The following is a 14,167-nucleotide window of genomic DNA, read 5'->3' on the forward strand; positions in this document are numbered from 1 at the left end:
TGCCGTTGACAACGCTCTCCACCAATCAGCTCACGCACAGCTTCAGCTGGTCCAATCAAAAAACGCGTTATTGGAAAGTGGGCGGAGACTACAAATACAAACGCTCAGGGTGCTTCACTTTTAGCTGCGTCTGTTCCGAAAATATTTTCATCTAGAAGTAACAAATACACGTTTCCATGCTTTCTCGGCGCTTGGACAACAAAGTTAGTATTTCATTCAAAGCACAAACATCGTCTCTCCGGTCGTTTGAAAGCGTTTACTGTAAAAACAGCGATAAGGTAACCTAGTTAGCCACCTGTTGATCATCTTTGTTTACGTCGCTGTGCTAGCTAGTCCACCTTTCTTCTCTTTAATCGCATGTCTGAGAATTAGCTGACCATGTATTGAAGAGTGAGTTGTGCACTTTCTGTACCTTCCCAACTGTCTGTTCGAGTTGGACATGTTGGTTGAACAACTGAAAGACAGCCCCAGCAGGTCGAGGCCAGTGGACACGCTCCCATCAGTGTAGCAGGAGGCAGGACCTGAGGTGAGCTAACCTCTGACAGCTTAGGTAGGACAATGCTCTGTTTGACTTTCCTGTCCTCATCTCTTGATTTGTTTCCAGCCCCTCCGTTTACAGTCTCGGGGTAATGGTGACCACCAGCTGATTCCTGATGTTCCTCTGCTCCGGCCAGGGTGTCTCAGTCTGAGTGGGATGGCCGAGAGACGTGCAGTTGCTGGCAGTCTCAGCCCACCTTCCTCCAACTCTATGGTGAGAGAGAAGGTCTTGTTAAGTGAACCATCTATGCTGTTTGTGTTCCTGTGTAGTGAAACGGTACTTGCTACCACAACATCAGTGGATGGGTGAATTAAGCAAGTTTAATTTTATAACTGAAAGGCAGATTAAACATGACTATACACTCCACTGCAAAACTCACATCTGTCATCCACATCTGTCTTAAGTCTGCCTCAGTCAAAGGCAGGTCTATAGAGATGGAGTCCATTTCTTTGAGAAAGAAGGCGGGCTGTGTGCGCCAGGAGAACGCCTGTCTGACCACGCAGGATGAGCAGCTCATGAGTGACCTGGATGCTCTGCGATATGAATTGTCCTCATCCAAGTCTCAGGTATTGCAGTCATCCCTACATGGATTTTGTTATTTGTAATTTTAAAACACTGTATATTTGTGCTTCATCTTTGTGTGCAAGGAGAATTTGTCTGTTGTTGCTTTATTTGAAATCTATCAATAATAAGAAATATAAAAAGATATAAATTAAAAAAAACATACTATAAACTTTAAGTATTAGCAAGTGATTGGGAAAATTAAGCTCAGGATCATTATGAAGCAGTTGTGTTGAAAATAGTTCACCATTTCAACACATTTGGAAAAAAAATGGTGACATCTTCTGGATAGATCTGGGATATTACTTATGTTCAGTATTTGTGGAGTAAATCTGAGGCCATGATCGAAGAGTTAGTCAAAATATAAATGGTTTGTTTATTGTTATATTGGTTCAATAATTCTTGTATTATGAGAGCTGATCACTTTTAAACATGCTCTACAATGTTTTTTTAAGGCTGTGTCAAAGCCAATTTGATGCAAGTGTGACATAATAACTTGGGTCAAAGACTACAAGCAGTGACTGACTGCAAAGGGTTTTCCACAAAATGTTAAATGATTGTTAAATGATAATTTTGTTACTTTGTGTTAATTATAAACCCTTAAACTTTCAGTACAATGTGTTAAAAGTGCTTTTTCTCTCACACAGTTCTTTCTAAATTGATGCTCAAATGAAAGTTGAGACATGGTAGTATGTGGTTTTTTTTAATTTAACAGGCCTGAAGAACAAAAAATTCAAATACCTATGGACAGGACTATATACTTTTTTTTTCTTTTTTTTAATTCAGGTTCACCTCACAGGCCCTAGGGTTGGGGTTAAAAACCATGTGGCAGTCATGAGTGAACAGATTCGTGAGCTTGAATTAGAGCTGGGGGCTCAAGCCAAAGAACTAAGGTAACCTCATCACTAACTTTAGCAGATGTTGCTGCTTTTCTCATTGCAGTGCCTATTTATATACACTGGGTGCTGAAGTGCTGTAAAGGTTATGCAACGTGCCGTGGGGTATAGTCTGTTGTTCAGACTGTTGGCACTTCCTGTCAATACCTCTAGTGGATTTTACCTTTTAATAATTTACCTTCACATTAAAACACTCCCTTAAAACTAGTAGAAGAACCTCTAGTTGAACCTAGCATTAATATCCTGACTTGTCCTCTGTGTTTCCCAGGGCAGCCGAGCTGAGGGCCCAGTGTAGCCAGGAGGCAGTAGCTCACAGTGACATTATGGTGGCGACTCTCACTGAAAAGCTGGGTGTGCTCAGAGAGGAGCTGGACAACAGGACAGCACTAGGAAAACGGTAGAGATTTGCCCATGATTTCATTTAATTAGACTAAAGTTTAGAATTCATCGCAGTTCTTCTGTTGTGGGAAGCCACATGAACGCCTTATGAAACTGATCTGCTACAGTGTCAGCTTGAATTGAGCCTGAAGCTGAATTCTAATAAGATATTTAATGTTTTAACATAATTGCTTTAGTTCTTATTGCATAATCTACCTCAGGGCTGAGCAACAAAGGAACCAAGCGCTTCAAAATGCAGAGAAACTCAAAGAAGCTTTCAAAGACTACAAGGCTACAGTTTCCATAAAACTGCAGAAGGTACATTTATTTGAGTTTAATCATATAAATATTTTATTATGTGTTAAAATAACACATTTTGGCTAGTTGGTAGTTTGATGGCAAAAATGACTTTTGATTTGTGTTTTAAAGGTGTTGGAGAGTGAGAGCAAACTAAAAGAGAGCCTTATTGAGTGTGACAGAGAAAAAGAAGAGTTGGAAATAAAGTGCACTGTGTTGGAGAAAGAGAAAGCCGAACAAAGCCAAACTGTCAGGTACACATGAGAGTAATTGCTTCATTTCATCTTCCTGTCCTCAGTTCTTTTATTATTTGCATGTAGGCAATTGAATAAAAAAGCAATTGATATAATTTGTCATCAGCAATTTATTCTTTCCGTAGAAATAACTTTGAATGCTTTGGTTAATTGTTAACAATCCCTGATGTTTCTTCAGCCAGCTGAAGGTGGAGGTGAGAGAGGCCAAATGTTTGGCTGCTGAGCGCTCACACCTCCAGGCTCAGCTGGAGGAGGCTGGACGACGAGCATTACATCTGGAACAGCAGCTTGTGGAACGGGGAGCAGAGTGCAGGGAGCTGGCCTCTCTGCGCAGGGAGCTGGAAGACCTGCGGACTCTGACCCAGAACCAGGAGCAAAGGTTGGCCCGGAGCCACAGAGACGCTCAGCAGAGCCAGGGGGAACTGGTGAGCCTGGAAGCCATACTGGCCCTGCTGCATCTACGTGAGGTCCGGAGACATTGATACATGCACTATGATTGTCATGTGTTTAGGTCACATGATTTTGTCATGTCTCTCATGTTGTCATGTCTTTCACAATGTTTAACCCAAGGGATTGTTACATCATTAGTTCATTTGTTTGGTGACACAGCACCTGTAGAAAACATATAGCCATATACATCTGATCTTGTGCAAGAAATGTTGTGGGTTCTCTTGTCATATTTCATTTTTTCACTTCAGGATGCTGTAGGGCCACTCTGCGCCAGGCCCTGCATGTTGCCCCCAGTGGACTATTCTGGAACTGCACACCTGCTGAAGCTAAATCCTGGTATGCTAACAAACCTTTACTACATCCTGTGTTTTCTGTTTCTTTGAACAGAGATGAAAGATTCAAAATGTGCTTACCTTAATTTGTTTGATTTGTTTTCTAGGTGAGAGAAAGATGTTTTCTACCATTTTTTTTTTCTGAATTAAATAACTTTTCAATTTTTTTAAGCCTTATTTAGTTAGAGACCTATTCTGCTTCCTTTTTTTTGACTTGTGTGGCCCCTTATTCAAATAGGTGAACATTTGGGACCTGCCCTTTTTAAAAAAAAAAAAAAAAAAAAAAAAAAAAAATTAAGATTAATTGCACAGCAAAATGGCATTGGATGACAGGTATATGTGATGATATGGTGGATATGACATAAGGAATTGAAGCATTCCAGTCCTAACCTTTCTCATTGCTCCTTGCAGGAGAAGGATACCAGCAGCTGCTGCGGGTGCTGCAGTCCATGGAGGCTGGGCGGAATAAACAGAAGAGCCTGGTTGACCGACTTCAGGAGCGCCTGAGCCGAGCCCAAGAAGAGATCTCCTCCCTGCAAAGCGCCATGGCCCAGAGAGCCTCTCACTACCAGAGCCTCCACACTGAGCTGCTGGACAAAGTCAGCCAAGCCACTGACACAGAGAAAGAGGTAACTTCTTATTTTTCAAAGCTTGTGCAATAATTATTGGTTCTTGTTGAGCTTAGAAGTAATTTTTGTTTTTTTCTGTGTTGCACCTCAGTTGAAGAAGAAAAGTGCACGTGTGGCTGCCCTTGAGAAACAGTTACAGGAGAAAACTTCAGCCTATAGTCAGGCTGCACTGAAGAACACTGAGCTGGAGAATCAGCTCCTGGTAAAACACATACAGACATGTTTTTGTCCTGTTTCTCTTTTTATCCTACTGACATTACTGGGCTTCTAGTAAGTTCTGGTCAGTTTGTGTTTGAATACACCTGGACACCTAACAAAAGCAGTGGAGTTTGGTTACAGTTCAGTCTTTTCACATGGTCACGAGTGATATTTACACTTTCTAAATGTATTCTGTCAGCTAGCTTTAGCTTTCAACACAACAATACACTTCTTCCCTTATATTTGCCTTATTTATGGCATTCTTTCGCTTTAACACATTCCTATATCTAATTACAGGAGAAGACCAGCACTCTTCAGCATTACCAGTCACTGATGGCCAAAAAGCAAAGAGACTACCAGCAGTCGTTGGACAATTGTAAAAAATCACATTCTCAGCAATGCATGGAGCAGCAGCACAGAATAGAAATGGTGATCTACAATTTTTTCCATCCCACTTTCTCTCTGAGCGTCCACATTTCATATGTGTTCCACTGAACCAAACTTTGTTTCGTCAGCCATAAAGTCATACCTGTCAAATATGATTTAAGATCATTCGTACCTAGAGAATTTCTACTAGCAAAACCTTTTCAGAAGTAAAAGTCCTGAAAAGTTAATAGTGTTTTTTTCTTTCTCTTCTGCAGTTGCAGTTGTCTGTTGAAGAGAGTCAGTCTCGAGTGTTGGAGATGGAGCAGGTGCTGAGTTTACTTCAGAGGGAGCGAGATGAGGCACAGAAAAAAGCTCTCCTGCTGCAGACCTTTGTGGACCAGCTCACAGAGGTAGGACTAAAATAATTTATCTTATGTGAGGCACAACAACCATTTCAGACCTAAATTCAACCAAAGATTACCCCAGTACAGTATAGGCTGAACTGTTTATATGTGAGCAATTTTAATTTTGATGTAATTTCAGGAGAAGCAAGTCGTAGTGAGACACAATGAAGAGCTGCTGCAGAATTTGAAAGAGCAGGCGGCTCAGTCTGCCACAAAGGTTTGTACAAAAATCAGGTTTGCGCTCACACAAATAGCCCTCCAGATCTAACTATAAATAAACATATTCCACCAAAACGAGCACTATTTACCATCCACGATATCTGTCTCTACGTGAAGGTGTGTGAGCTACAGTCGTGTCTGTCGGTGTGTAGAGAAGAACTGGACTCATACCTGCAGCAGATGGAGGAGACAAAGCAGAATTATGAGAGGGAGCTGCAGATAAACAATGAAAAGGTGCTGTGTTGTATACAGTGAGATGGCTTTGTAAACCTTGCAGTGTTGTCCCGACTATTCATTCGGTGCGGCAGCCTGCCCACCAGAGCAGAAAAAAAAAGACAACGATGTTAAATGCTCCAGGCCAGCTTGTGGCCCCTATCAGAGTCTTATTTTGGTGGAGTTGTTACCACTTCACAGAAGTTGTGTAGTCTTCTATTGTAGTCCAAGGTTGCTTATAGTGTCCCCTGTCCTTTTGTCTTTAGGTTGTCTCTCTGCAGGAGAAGCTCCGCGGTACCAGCCTGGTTTGTCAGAGCTCCAGTGAGCAGAACCTGCAGCTACAGCTTTCTCTCCAACAGCAGCAAACCATGCTGACTGAGAGCACTGCACGCATCTCTGAACTAGAGGAGAGCCAGAGCCAGCTGCAGAAACAGGTCGGTCAGAAACAACCCAAAGCTTGGTCAAATACCATGATAGCAAGGAAACCTACACCTGAATCAGCAGTTTTTATTTTCTTATTGTATTTTTTATCCAATTATGTGACTCTGAATGACTCAGTTTGATTGTTGAATTACAGTATGTTTTTATCCAAAATGTCTGCATTTTTATATATAATATATTAATAAATGCTTTTAAACTAGACCCTAATAATATTAGTAGTTTATATATAGTGATATATATATATATATATATATATGTGTATGTGTATATATGTTTTCAGTTAATCACTTACCCAAAACTAATGGTTTCATGTTGAACCTGAAATCTTTAGGCCTTCTGAGGGCAAATTTGCAAAAACCTACTGCTACATCCTGCAAATGTCACTGAATTTGTGTTGTTGCCTGAGGGAAACAGTAATTTGAGCTTGTAATTTTAGTTCTAGCTCAGAACATTTTGGCTGTTGCTTCTGTTTTCTGCCCTAGATAAAAAAGAGAACAATGTTCTCCATTAAGTGAGCAAAACTTTATGGGATCAGTAACACGGAGCCACTTTATACATGAAGGTTTGACCTGTGTAATGAACAAAAAAAATAAGTGGCCTTCAGGAATGGAAATAATAAGATCTTTGTTGTTTTAAGTAGCAGGTACTGTAAAAAGAAAATCAAATGGACGTCCTGTTCATTTTCATGTCTGAGGAATATGAAAATGGATCCTGTCTGTCCGTAGGTTTCCAGTCTGGAGCAGCAGCTGGAACGAAGCCGGGCCTCCCTACAGGATGAGGTGAGGAACAGAGAGCAGGATGCTGAGGAGAGAGACAAAACCCTGCAGGAGATGAACCAGCAGAACACCAAACTCTCACAATCTGTCGCGTAAGATCATCTGTACACACACAGACTTTAGATTCACTTTTGGGAAGAAGACAGAAAACAGAAAGTCCCAAGTTCTGAGATTATAAAACTGTGAATTTAGTTAATCCAAAAATAATCTTAATGATGTTTGTGGCTGTTGACTGAATAAAATTACATTAGTGTAACAAAATTACTCAAACACATAACATACTGACCAAACTATTTTGAATTATTCTGGTTTCATTGAATGGTAGTCTCCCAGCATACAGTGTTGCTCTCCTGTTTAAAGCTGTTTCTATGGAGCGTTTGTTTTTTTTTGTTTTTTTTACAGAGCCTATTAAGTAAATGTGCCAATAGTCTTATGATTACACCACATCCCATTTGTCTGTAGGCATATGTCTATATAAATGGGAATCTCACTTCTTGGAGAATGGGAAACAGAAGCCTGATATCAGGGAGTAACTTCAGTCTGCACAGCTTTTTAGCAGTTGCCTTTTTGTTTTCCCATTTGTTTAAAGTTATTCTACGCTCCAAAGGAATAGCATGCTTATTTGTCAAAAGACATGTTTGCTTAGCTTCATTTAGCTTCTCTGGCAGTTCTGTAGGCTCTTCCTTCTCTCCAGCTCGCTCTAAGACGACAATGGGAGCCCTGCTCACATTAAGGTGGGAGTGTGATTCATGTGTGTGGGGGCTTTACATGTTGCACGTCCCCCAACTGTGCAGTGCAGTGTGTGTACCCTGCTTGTGTGGTGTGTTTCTTTTTCATGGCAGCTGATTGTCTGAAAACGCACTTTCAGGTTTTTTTAATATTAATTTTTCTGTGAAATTGCACTGCTTATAGCTGTATGTGTGTTTTCTCATTATATCTCATTGCAGCCATCTGACAACAGAGATGACAAAGTGTCAAGGGGAGCTAGTGTCAAAAGAGTCAGAGGTGCAGCGTCTGAGAAGGGACGTCTCTGTCAAAACCTCTCAGATCAGCCACATGGAGGAGAGGCTGCAACACATGAAGAGTCAACTTGACAGCAAGAGTGACATGGGTATAACTTGTAATTAATAATCTGCATAGTGCAGCAGATTTTAATGTCAGTTATTTTCATTTATATTTATTTCTTGCAGAGAAAAAACACATTGTACCGAATTAGCTCTCAGTTCTCGTTTGTTTCATGCTTTAGGTTTCTGTCTTGTTTTTGGTCTTACTTACTTTTGCTGCTCTTCTCACCCTCCCAGTCGCAGATCTAGAGGAGAAGCTCCATCGCTGCGAGGCCGATCAGCTCAACTGCGTCCAGCGTGTCCAGACGTTGGAGGGACAGCTGCAGGCAGTGCGGGGAGAACTGGTTGATACTCTGAAGCAACTCCATGAACTCAAGGATGTTCTGCAAAGAACGCAAACCATCGCAGATGAGCGGGAAGCTTCTGTGGAAAAACTGACTGTCCAGCTTAGGTGAGGATATGCCCTCATGTGAAATATTCTTCTGCACACAGGGACAAGTGATGAGACTTGGATGGAGAAAGCACGCATGTGCTGTTGCTGAGATAGGATCCTTTGCTGAGCCATCTACGTTTGAAACTGAACCATGTTGTTCTTATGCTTCACAAACACACAGAGTCAATGTGCCTCATTCCAGTGTCCCACTGAAATCCTCACACACACTGCCCCCCACTATGATATACATTTCTCTTCATTATATTCTCTATTTTACTTGTTATCTAAGGTGGAACTTGTGCAATATGTCATGTAATATGGTTTTTCAAGTACTGTATGTGATGTAAAAATATTTTGTGTAAAAGTGGCTCTGACATGTAAAAAGTGTGTATTTTTAACTCATGAACTGTGTAACACTCTGTGTGCTGCTCTTGTACACCAAGCATTCAAAGGGGTGTACAATCATGGGTCCATGAATTATTTTCTTGTGTAAAGTACTTAATCATTATGTCACTCCTGCAGTTCCTCTTTTATGTCAGGTGACATGCAAAAACATGATGTAGAAAATGCCCTTTAAAATAAAACGTACCTGTTTAATAATAGTTTTCATGGTCTAGGTTATAGTCATGAGCCTCTTTGTACACAAAAAGGCCTGAGATGAGTTCAAGTCCACACACAGTCACATGGTAAATACTCAAAACAAAGGTCAGTCTAAAAATGTGTTGTACAGAAAGTCCTCAAATCATGCTCCTTTTATTTGGCCCTGAGAGAATCACAATTATTTCTGCCATTCAGAATACACTCTGTGTTTTTTCACCAAATTACGTTGTGTAGTAGAGAAATATCAATACAGCAATCTATTCAATAAAAGTGTGTGTCTCTGTGTTTGTGGTTTTACAGCGAAACCCAGAGGGAACTGGAGGAGAGAACTCATGAGGTCTTAGACATGGACAATGCACTGAAGGAGAGACAGGGGGAGCTTCAGCAGAGAGCACAACTGGTACAGCACAGACACATGTTTCATTAAATCTGCAGAAAGTCTGATGCAGCCATTTTTCTCCTCATTGTGTCTGGTTTTAACTCATGTTTTCTTTCCCTGGTCGTCCCGTCCTCAGCTGGGACAGCTTGACGTGGCCATCAGAGAGCACAAACAGGAGATGGAGAGGAAGGTGGCGTCTCTGCAGCAGAGCCTGGAAGCCAAAGAGAGAGAGCTGAGGGACACGCAGCAGGAGCTTGAAGGCAGAAACATGAAGGTCAGGAGGAGTCACAGATTAAAAGGGAAAAAATATGTGATGATATATTATTAAGTGCTGTTGATTGAGTACCAAGTGATATCTTTACTGCACCATAACACTGAAAATACACTTAAACTGTACGTTTAAATCAAAAATCCCAGAGGTAACAAGGTAACAACCAAAAGGATAAGATTGTATATCCTTCAGTCATTAATATGCCATTTATTCTGCTGCAAAATGGTTTATAATGATTTGTGTTGATAAAGATAGAACTCAAACATTATTTAAAGGAACTCCTGAGCTAAAAGAAGAGGCAGTGTTAATGCCATTGTGTTTTTGAATTACTTTACTGAATTAAAATGTCACTGAAATAACCAAAAGGACTTTCATATTAGATTGTATTAGCTTTAGTTATAGCAAACCTAATAAAGTGCAATTTGAATGTATGTCCTTGGGTGTGTGTGTGGACGTGTGTGTGTGGACGTGTGTGTGTGGACGTGTGTGTGTGTGGACGTGTGTGTGTGTGGACGTGTGTGTGTGTGGACGTGTGTGTGTGGACGTGTGTGTGTGTGGACGTGTGTGTGTGGACGTGTGTGTGTGTGGACGTGTGTGTGTGTGGACGTGTGTGTGTGGACGTGTGGGTGCTCTAGGAGTCCCAGGAGCTTGGCCAACAGCTGCATGTGTCTCAACAGAGACTTCAGACTGTGCTGCAGGACTTTGCAGAAACTCAACGTCACTGTGAGGCTTTGAGCAAAGAACTAGATGCCACCAAGCTGCAGACCAAAGAGAAGGTAGTGTTATTTAAACTCTCATTTTGAAATTAGTCAGTGTATATCTTGAGGTGCAATTTAAGTTACTTAATCAGGGACAGATACTGAGTTTTGTCTCAGGTATTGCATGATTTACAAAACAAAATACATTTTAGCAATTGTAGATACAAGCCTCAAAAAACAAATCATATGTTATGAAATTCTATGACTTGTTTAGGGTAAATAGAAGAATCAACTTCAATGGGTATTTTCACTCTGAACATCTGCCACACTACTGCGTCACTCGTGATTTCTCTGTGGTGTGTGTGGCTCTCTGCAGCAGGTCCAGCTGAGTGGTATGGAGGAGGAGCTCGCTCTAAAGGAGGCACGCTGGCTGCAGTCGGAGGCCAGGCTGCAGACCATGGTGGCCTCTTTGGAGCAGGAGCTCGACCTGGAGAGGGAGCAGCACAGCAAGGAGGTACAGTAGCTACTGAGGCTCCAAAACTGGTGTCAGTGTCTTCCATCTTATGTCTTCAATTGATCTGTTGTAACAGGGACAAGTTAACGATCAGTTAAGTTTGGAAGTATTAAGACTAGACCTTAAACTTTAAACCAGATGACATCAAAAATGATGAGTGTGGAACCACAGAGCTGCTATGTAATGGCTGCAATTTGACAGTATCATCATACTGTTACCATATTGCATTTCATTGTATTGTACTCGTCCGGAAAATCAAAATCTGAATAATGTTTCGACTTGTTCAGCAGAATTCCTGCCTGTCAGCATGCTGTGTCTGTGTCTGTCTGTCTTTCTACATCTACATAACAAAAGTCTTGTGGGTTCTGAGTCAGGCTCTCTGCTCATTAGTGTTCCCTCTTTGTGTCTTTGTTTAATTTCTTTTCCTCTTTTTTTTTCTACAGACATCAACCACAGTGTAACTTTTTTTTTTTTCCCAGGAATTTTTCAGTTTTCAGTTTCTCTACTTAAACTCCTCTCCCCCACATACAGCTGACAACATTTTGGATCTTGCTGATATTTTCAATGGTGCTGTTTCTTTACTTTGTCCATGTGCTACCATCATTCTATAATGGATTATATTTATGAGAGCAGTTTAATGAAATCAGTCAAACAAATATAGCTGATCCATATAACGTAAAAAATAAAAAAAATCTGAATTTGCCTCATCAGTCTGTTTTCTTTCCTTCCCCAGCTGGAGTCTCTGCAGCAGACTCGAGGCCAGCTACTCAAAGTCTCTGAGCAGATCTCCTCCACCATGCGTTCCTCCCAGGAGCAGCTCTCCACTAAACTTCAGCAGTGCCAGAAAGAGCTCGATCAAGCCAGAACCAAGTGCGATCAAACCCAAGCCCAGCTGGAGCAGACCAAGACTGAGTTGGATCGCACCCGCAACCAAGTCAATCACCTCCAAACACAGTTACACCAGAGCAAGAGCCAGCTCCTTCAGAGTAAAACCCAGCTGGAGCAGAACAGTAATCTGCATGAGCAGACCAGTGCCCAGAACCATCACCTCCATGTTCAGCTGGAGCAACTCACTGTCCAGTTAAATCAAGCCAGAGCCCAGGCTGCCCAGCTCCAGGCTCAGCTAGCCGCCTCTGCAACGTCCATGGAGAATTCCACAGAGTCCCTGCTCATTAAGGTGCAGTTTTTACAAATGTGAATGTAGTGAAAGATGTGTAATGGAAATTCTTCTAAACATCTTATTTGGTTCTTCCTGCAGGAGTCCGAGGTGACCCGTCTCCAAGCTAGGATCTCTAGTCTAGAACGTGCCGCTGATCGCCGAAACCTGTACAATCACACACTCTCTCTCCCTGCTCTACACAGATCCACTCACTCCCCAGACCACTCTTCTTCTGCCCCCTCTTCTCCTTCCTCCCCTGCAAAGATTCAAACAACTGTCTCTTCCACCGCACACACCCACTCAGCTCGCCTCCACACTCCAACACACAAAAAGATTTGCTCATCCCCCCCTGGTCACACATATCTGCAGCCCACCTCAGCTCCACACCTGCCTGAGAGCCACCAAACTCATGATTGGCTGCAGAACAGCAGCACTGACTCCTCCCTGGGCCTTCCTCTGAGCCTGAAGGCCACACTGAGGGAGGCTTTGAGCAAGCCGTCATGGGACACATCCCCCTGCTCTATGTCCCCTTTCCCGGACACAGTGGACCACAGCTGGCAGGGTCTCAGGACTGTGGACACCACAGCGACCTCCGACCTTTCCTTTAACCCCCTTACATACATGGTGGACAAACACGATGGCAAAAACCCAGACATGGAGGCTACCTCGATGCAGGATGGAGGCACTGAGTGGACGAGTGAGTCGAGGAGGGAGTCAGTGTGCACTCTGGTGGGAGAGCAGGAGGAAGTAGATGTGAGTTCACTGACAGGGATGCTGAGGTTTGTTAATCAGACGTTGGCCATGCAGGAGGACCCTTCTTTGTGGAGCTCCACAGGTATGTCAAAGACCTGAAACTTCCTCTCACTTCAGGTAACATTGGCTCCAGCTTCCCCCTGAGGCCCTTCATAGAAATGAGCAGTACAGATGATGATGATGAATAATTAGCACATCGCAAAATAGTAATTGCTCCAATAATCACAAGTCATAGTATAAATGTGTTTACAGTCATCTAAACTGATATGTGATACATCTGCTGCCTTTCAGATGTGTGTTATTTTTCCTTGCTCATTATACTGGTTCAGCCTCTACATGTTGTTTTAATCTGTACATGTTTAATAGTGAAAGTAAACAAATTAATAAAAATGCAAATAAAGTACCATTGACAGGAAATGATTTTATGTAAGACTGCATCACCTAATAAGCAGCACTGAGAAAATATGTTTTCTGAGCCTTTTATTATGGAAATCAATTTAATGATGAGAAAGCTCCATTGCTGGGTCACTGATACATGTTTGGTTCTGTTTTAGATGGATGACAAGGAGAGCTAAGGAAGACGCTGTGCACATTGTCATCGTGATGTGAGCCTCTCATTAAGTCCGTCCTCCTCAGATACGTTAACAAGCTGCAATATTGTCTGAAAATAAAAATGGCCAGTCCAGTTGAGATGACCTTTACATTTCCAGCCTGTTAATGATCCACTGAGATTTAGTTTCATTCAGGTGTAGCATTTGTATTTCTCGTTTAATCTTCTGCTAACAGATATTTATGTATTTTTTACAACATTTTTAATAAGTTAAGCAAATAAAAATGTTTTTAAGTAAATATAAGTGCAGGTTTATTGCTATGTTTCATACTTGTTCTGTTTTCGTACTTCATACTGGTTGTGAAGCCCTGTTTGGATGTTCCCATGCTGTTAGTGCCTTTGGGGTCATGTTACCAGAAAATCTGGCAGCTTCCTGTCCAGGAGAGGATTTTCTTTGGCTCCGGTTCATGGAGGAGGTCACGCTGAATCTAACAGACACAGGCTGTTTAAATTGGATGTGGCACATTCCCATGTGCTTCCATAATAAGAACATAAGAAATATTTGTGGGTGGAATGAGGACAGGTTTTATCCCTTCAGGCTGTTTTTAGTCCCATATTAACTGCTAATAACACACACAGGTAGACTGTATCTGTATCTGGCTCCAGAGTTAGAGACTCAGGCTGAAGTTACAGTCAGTGGCATTTCTCTTGGGCAACTTGGAGCTTAGTCAAAAGCAAGAATATCCCATGCTGGTTTTTGCTCTTGATCCTAGTCCAGGTCATTTAAAGCAGTA

The 14,167-nt window shown here is 41.8% G+C and overlaps 1 protein-coding gene across 3 annotated transcripts; it reads left to right on the plus strand.

Annotated features, from left to right (window-relative positions):
* The first annotated feature begins 95 nt into the window (after positions 1–95).
* On the plus strand, positions 96–13,672 carry ccdc18 (coiled-coil domain containing 18). 3 transcript variants are annotated; one of them, XM_026314442.1, is made up of 26 exons: positions 96–526; positions 605–751; positions 943–1,104; positions 1,886–1,992; positions 2,264–2,392; positions 2,595–2,691; positions 2,803–2,924; positions 3,103–3,391; positions 3,623–3,710; positions 4,118–4,335; positions 4,427–4,537; positions 4,831–4,962; positions 5,175–5,309; positions 5,443–5,520; positions 5,640–5,756; positions 6,002–6,169; positions 6,902–7,044; positions 7,900–8,063; positions 8,254–8,467; positions 9,350–9,449; positions 9,565–9,702; positions 10,335–10,475; positions 10,774–10,911; positions 11,645–12,088; positions 12,170–12,905; positions 13,378–13,672. In XM_026314442.1, the coding sequence occupies exons 2-26, from the start codon at positions 695–697 to the stop codon at positions 13,383–13,385; spliced, it is 4,236 nt and encodes a 1,411-aa protein (XP_026170227.1). In that variant the 5' UTR covers positions 96–526; positions 605–694; the 3' UTR covers positions 13,386–13,672. The 3 variants fall into 3 exon arrangements, with proteins under 3 accessions (XP_026170227.1, XP_026170228.1, XP_026170226.1); XM_026314443.1 differs by having other exon boundaries at positions 10,777–10,911; XM_026314441.1 differs by lacking the exon at positions 13,378–13,672 and having other exon boundaries at positions 12,170–12,937.
* The last annotated feature ends 495 nt before the right edge of the window (positions 13,673–14,167 follow it).

Source organism: Mastacembelus armatus, chromosome 17 (assembly GCF_900324485.2).
Source record: "Mastacembelus armatus chromosome 17, fMasArm1.2, whole genome shotgun sequence".
In the NCBI taxonomy this organism is placed as follows: domain Eukaryota; kingdom Metazoa; phylum Chordata; class Actinopteri; order Synbranchiformes; family Mastacembelidae; genus Mastacembelus; species Mastacembelus armatus.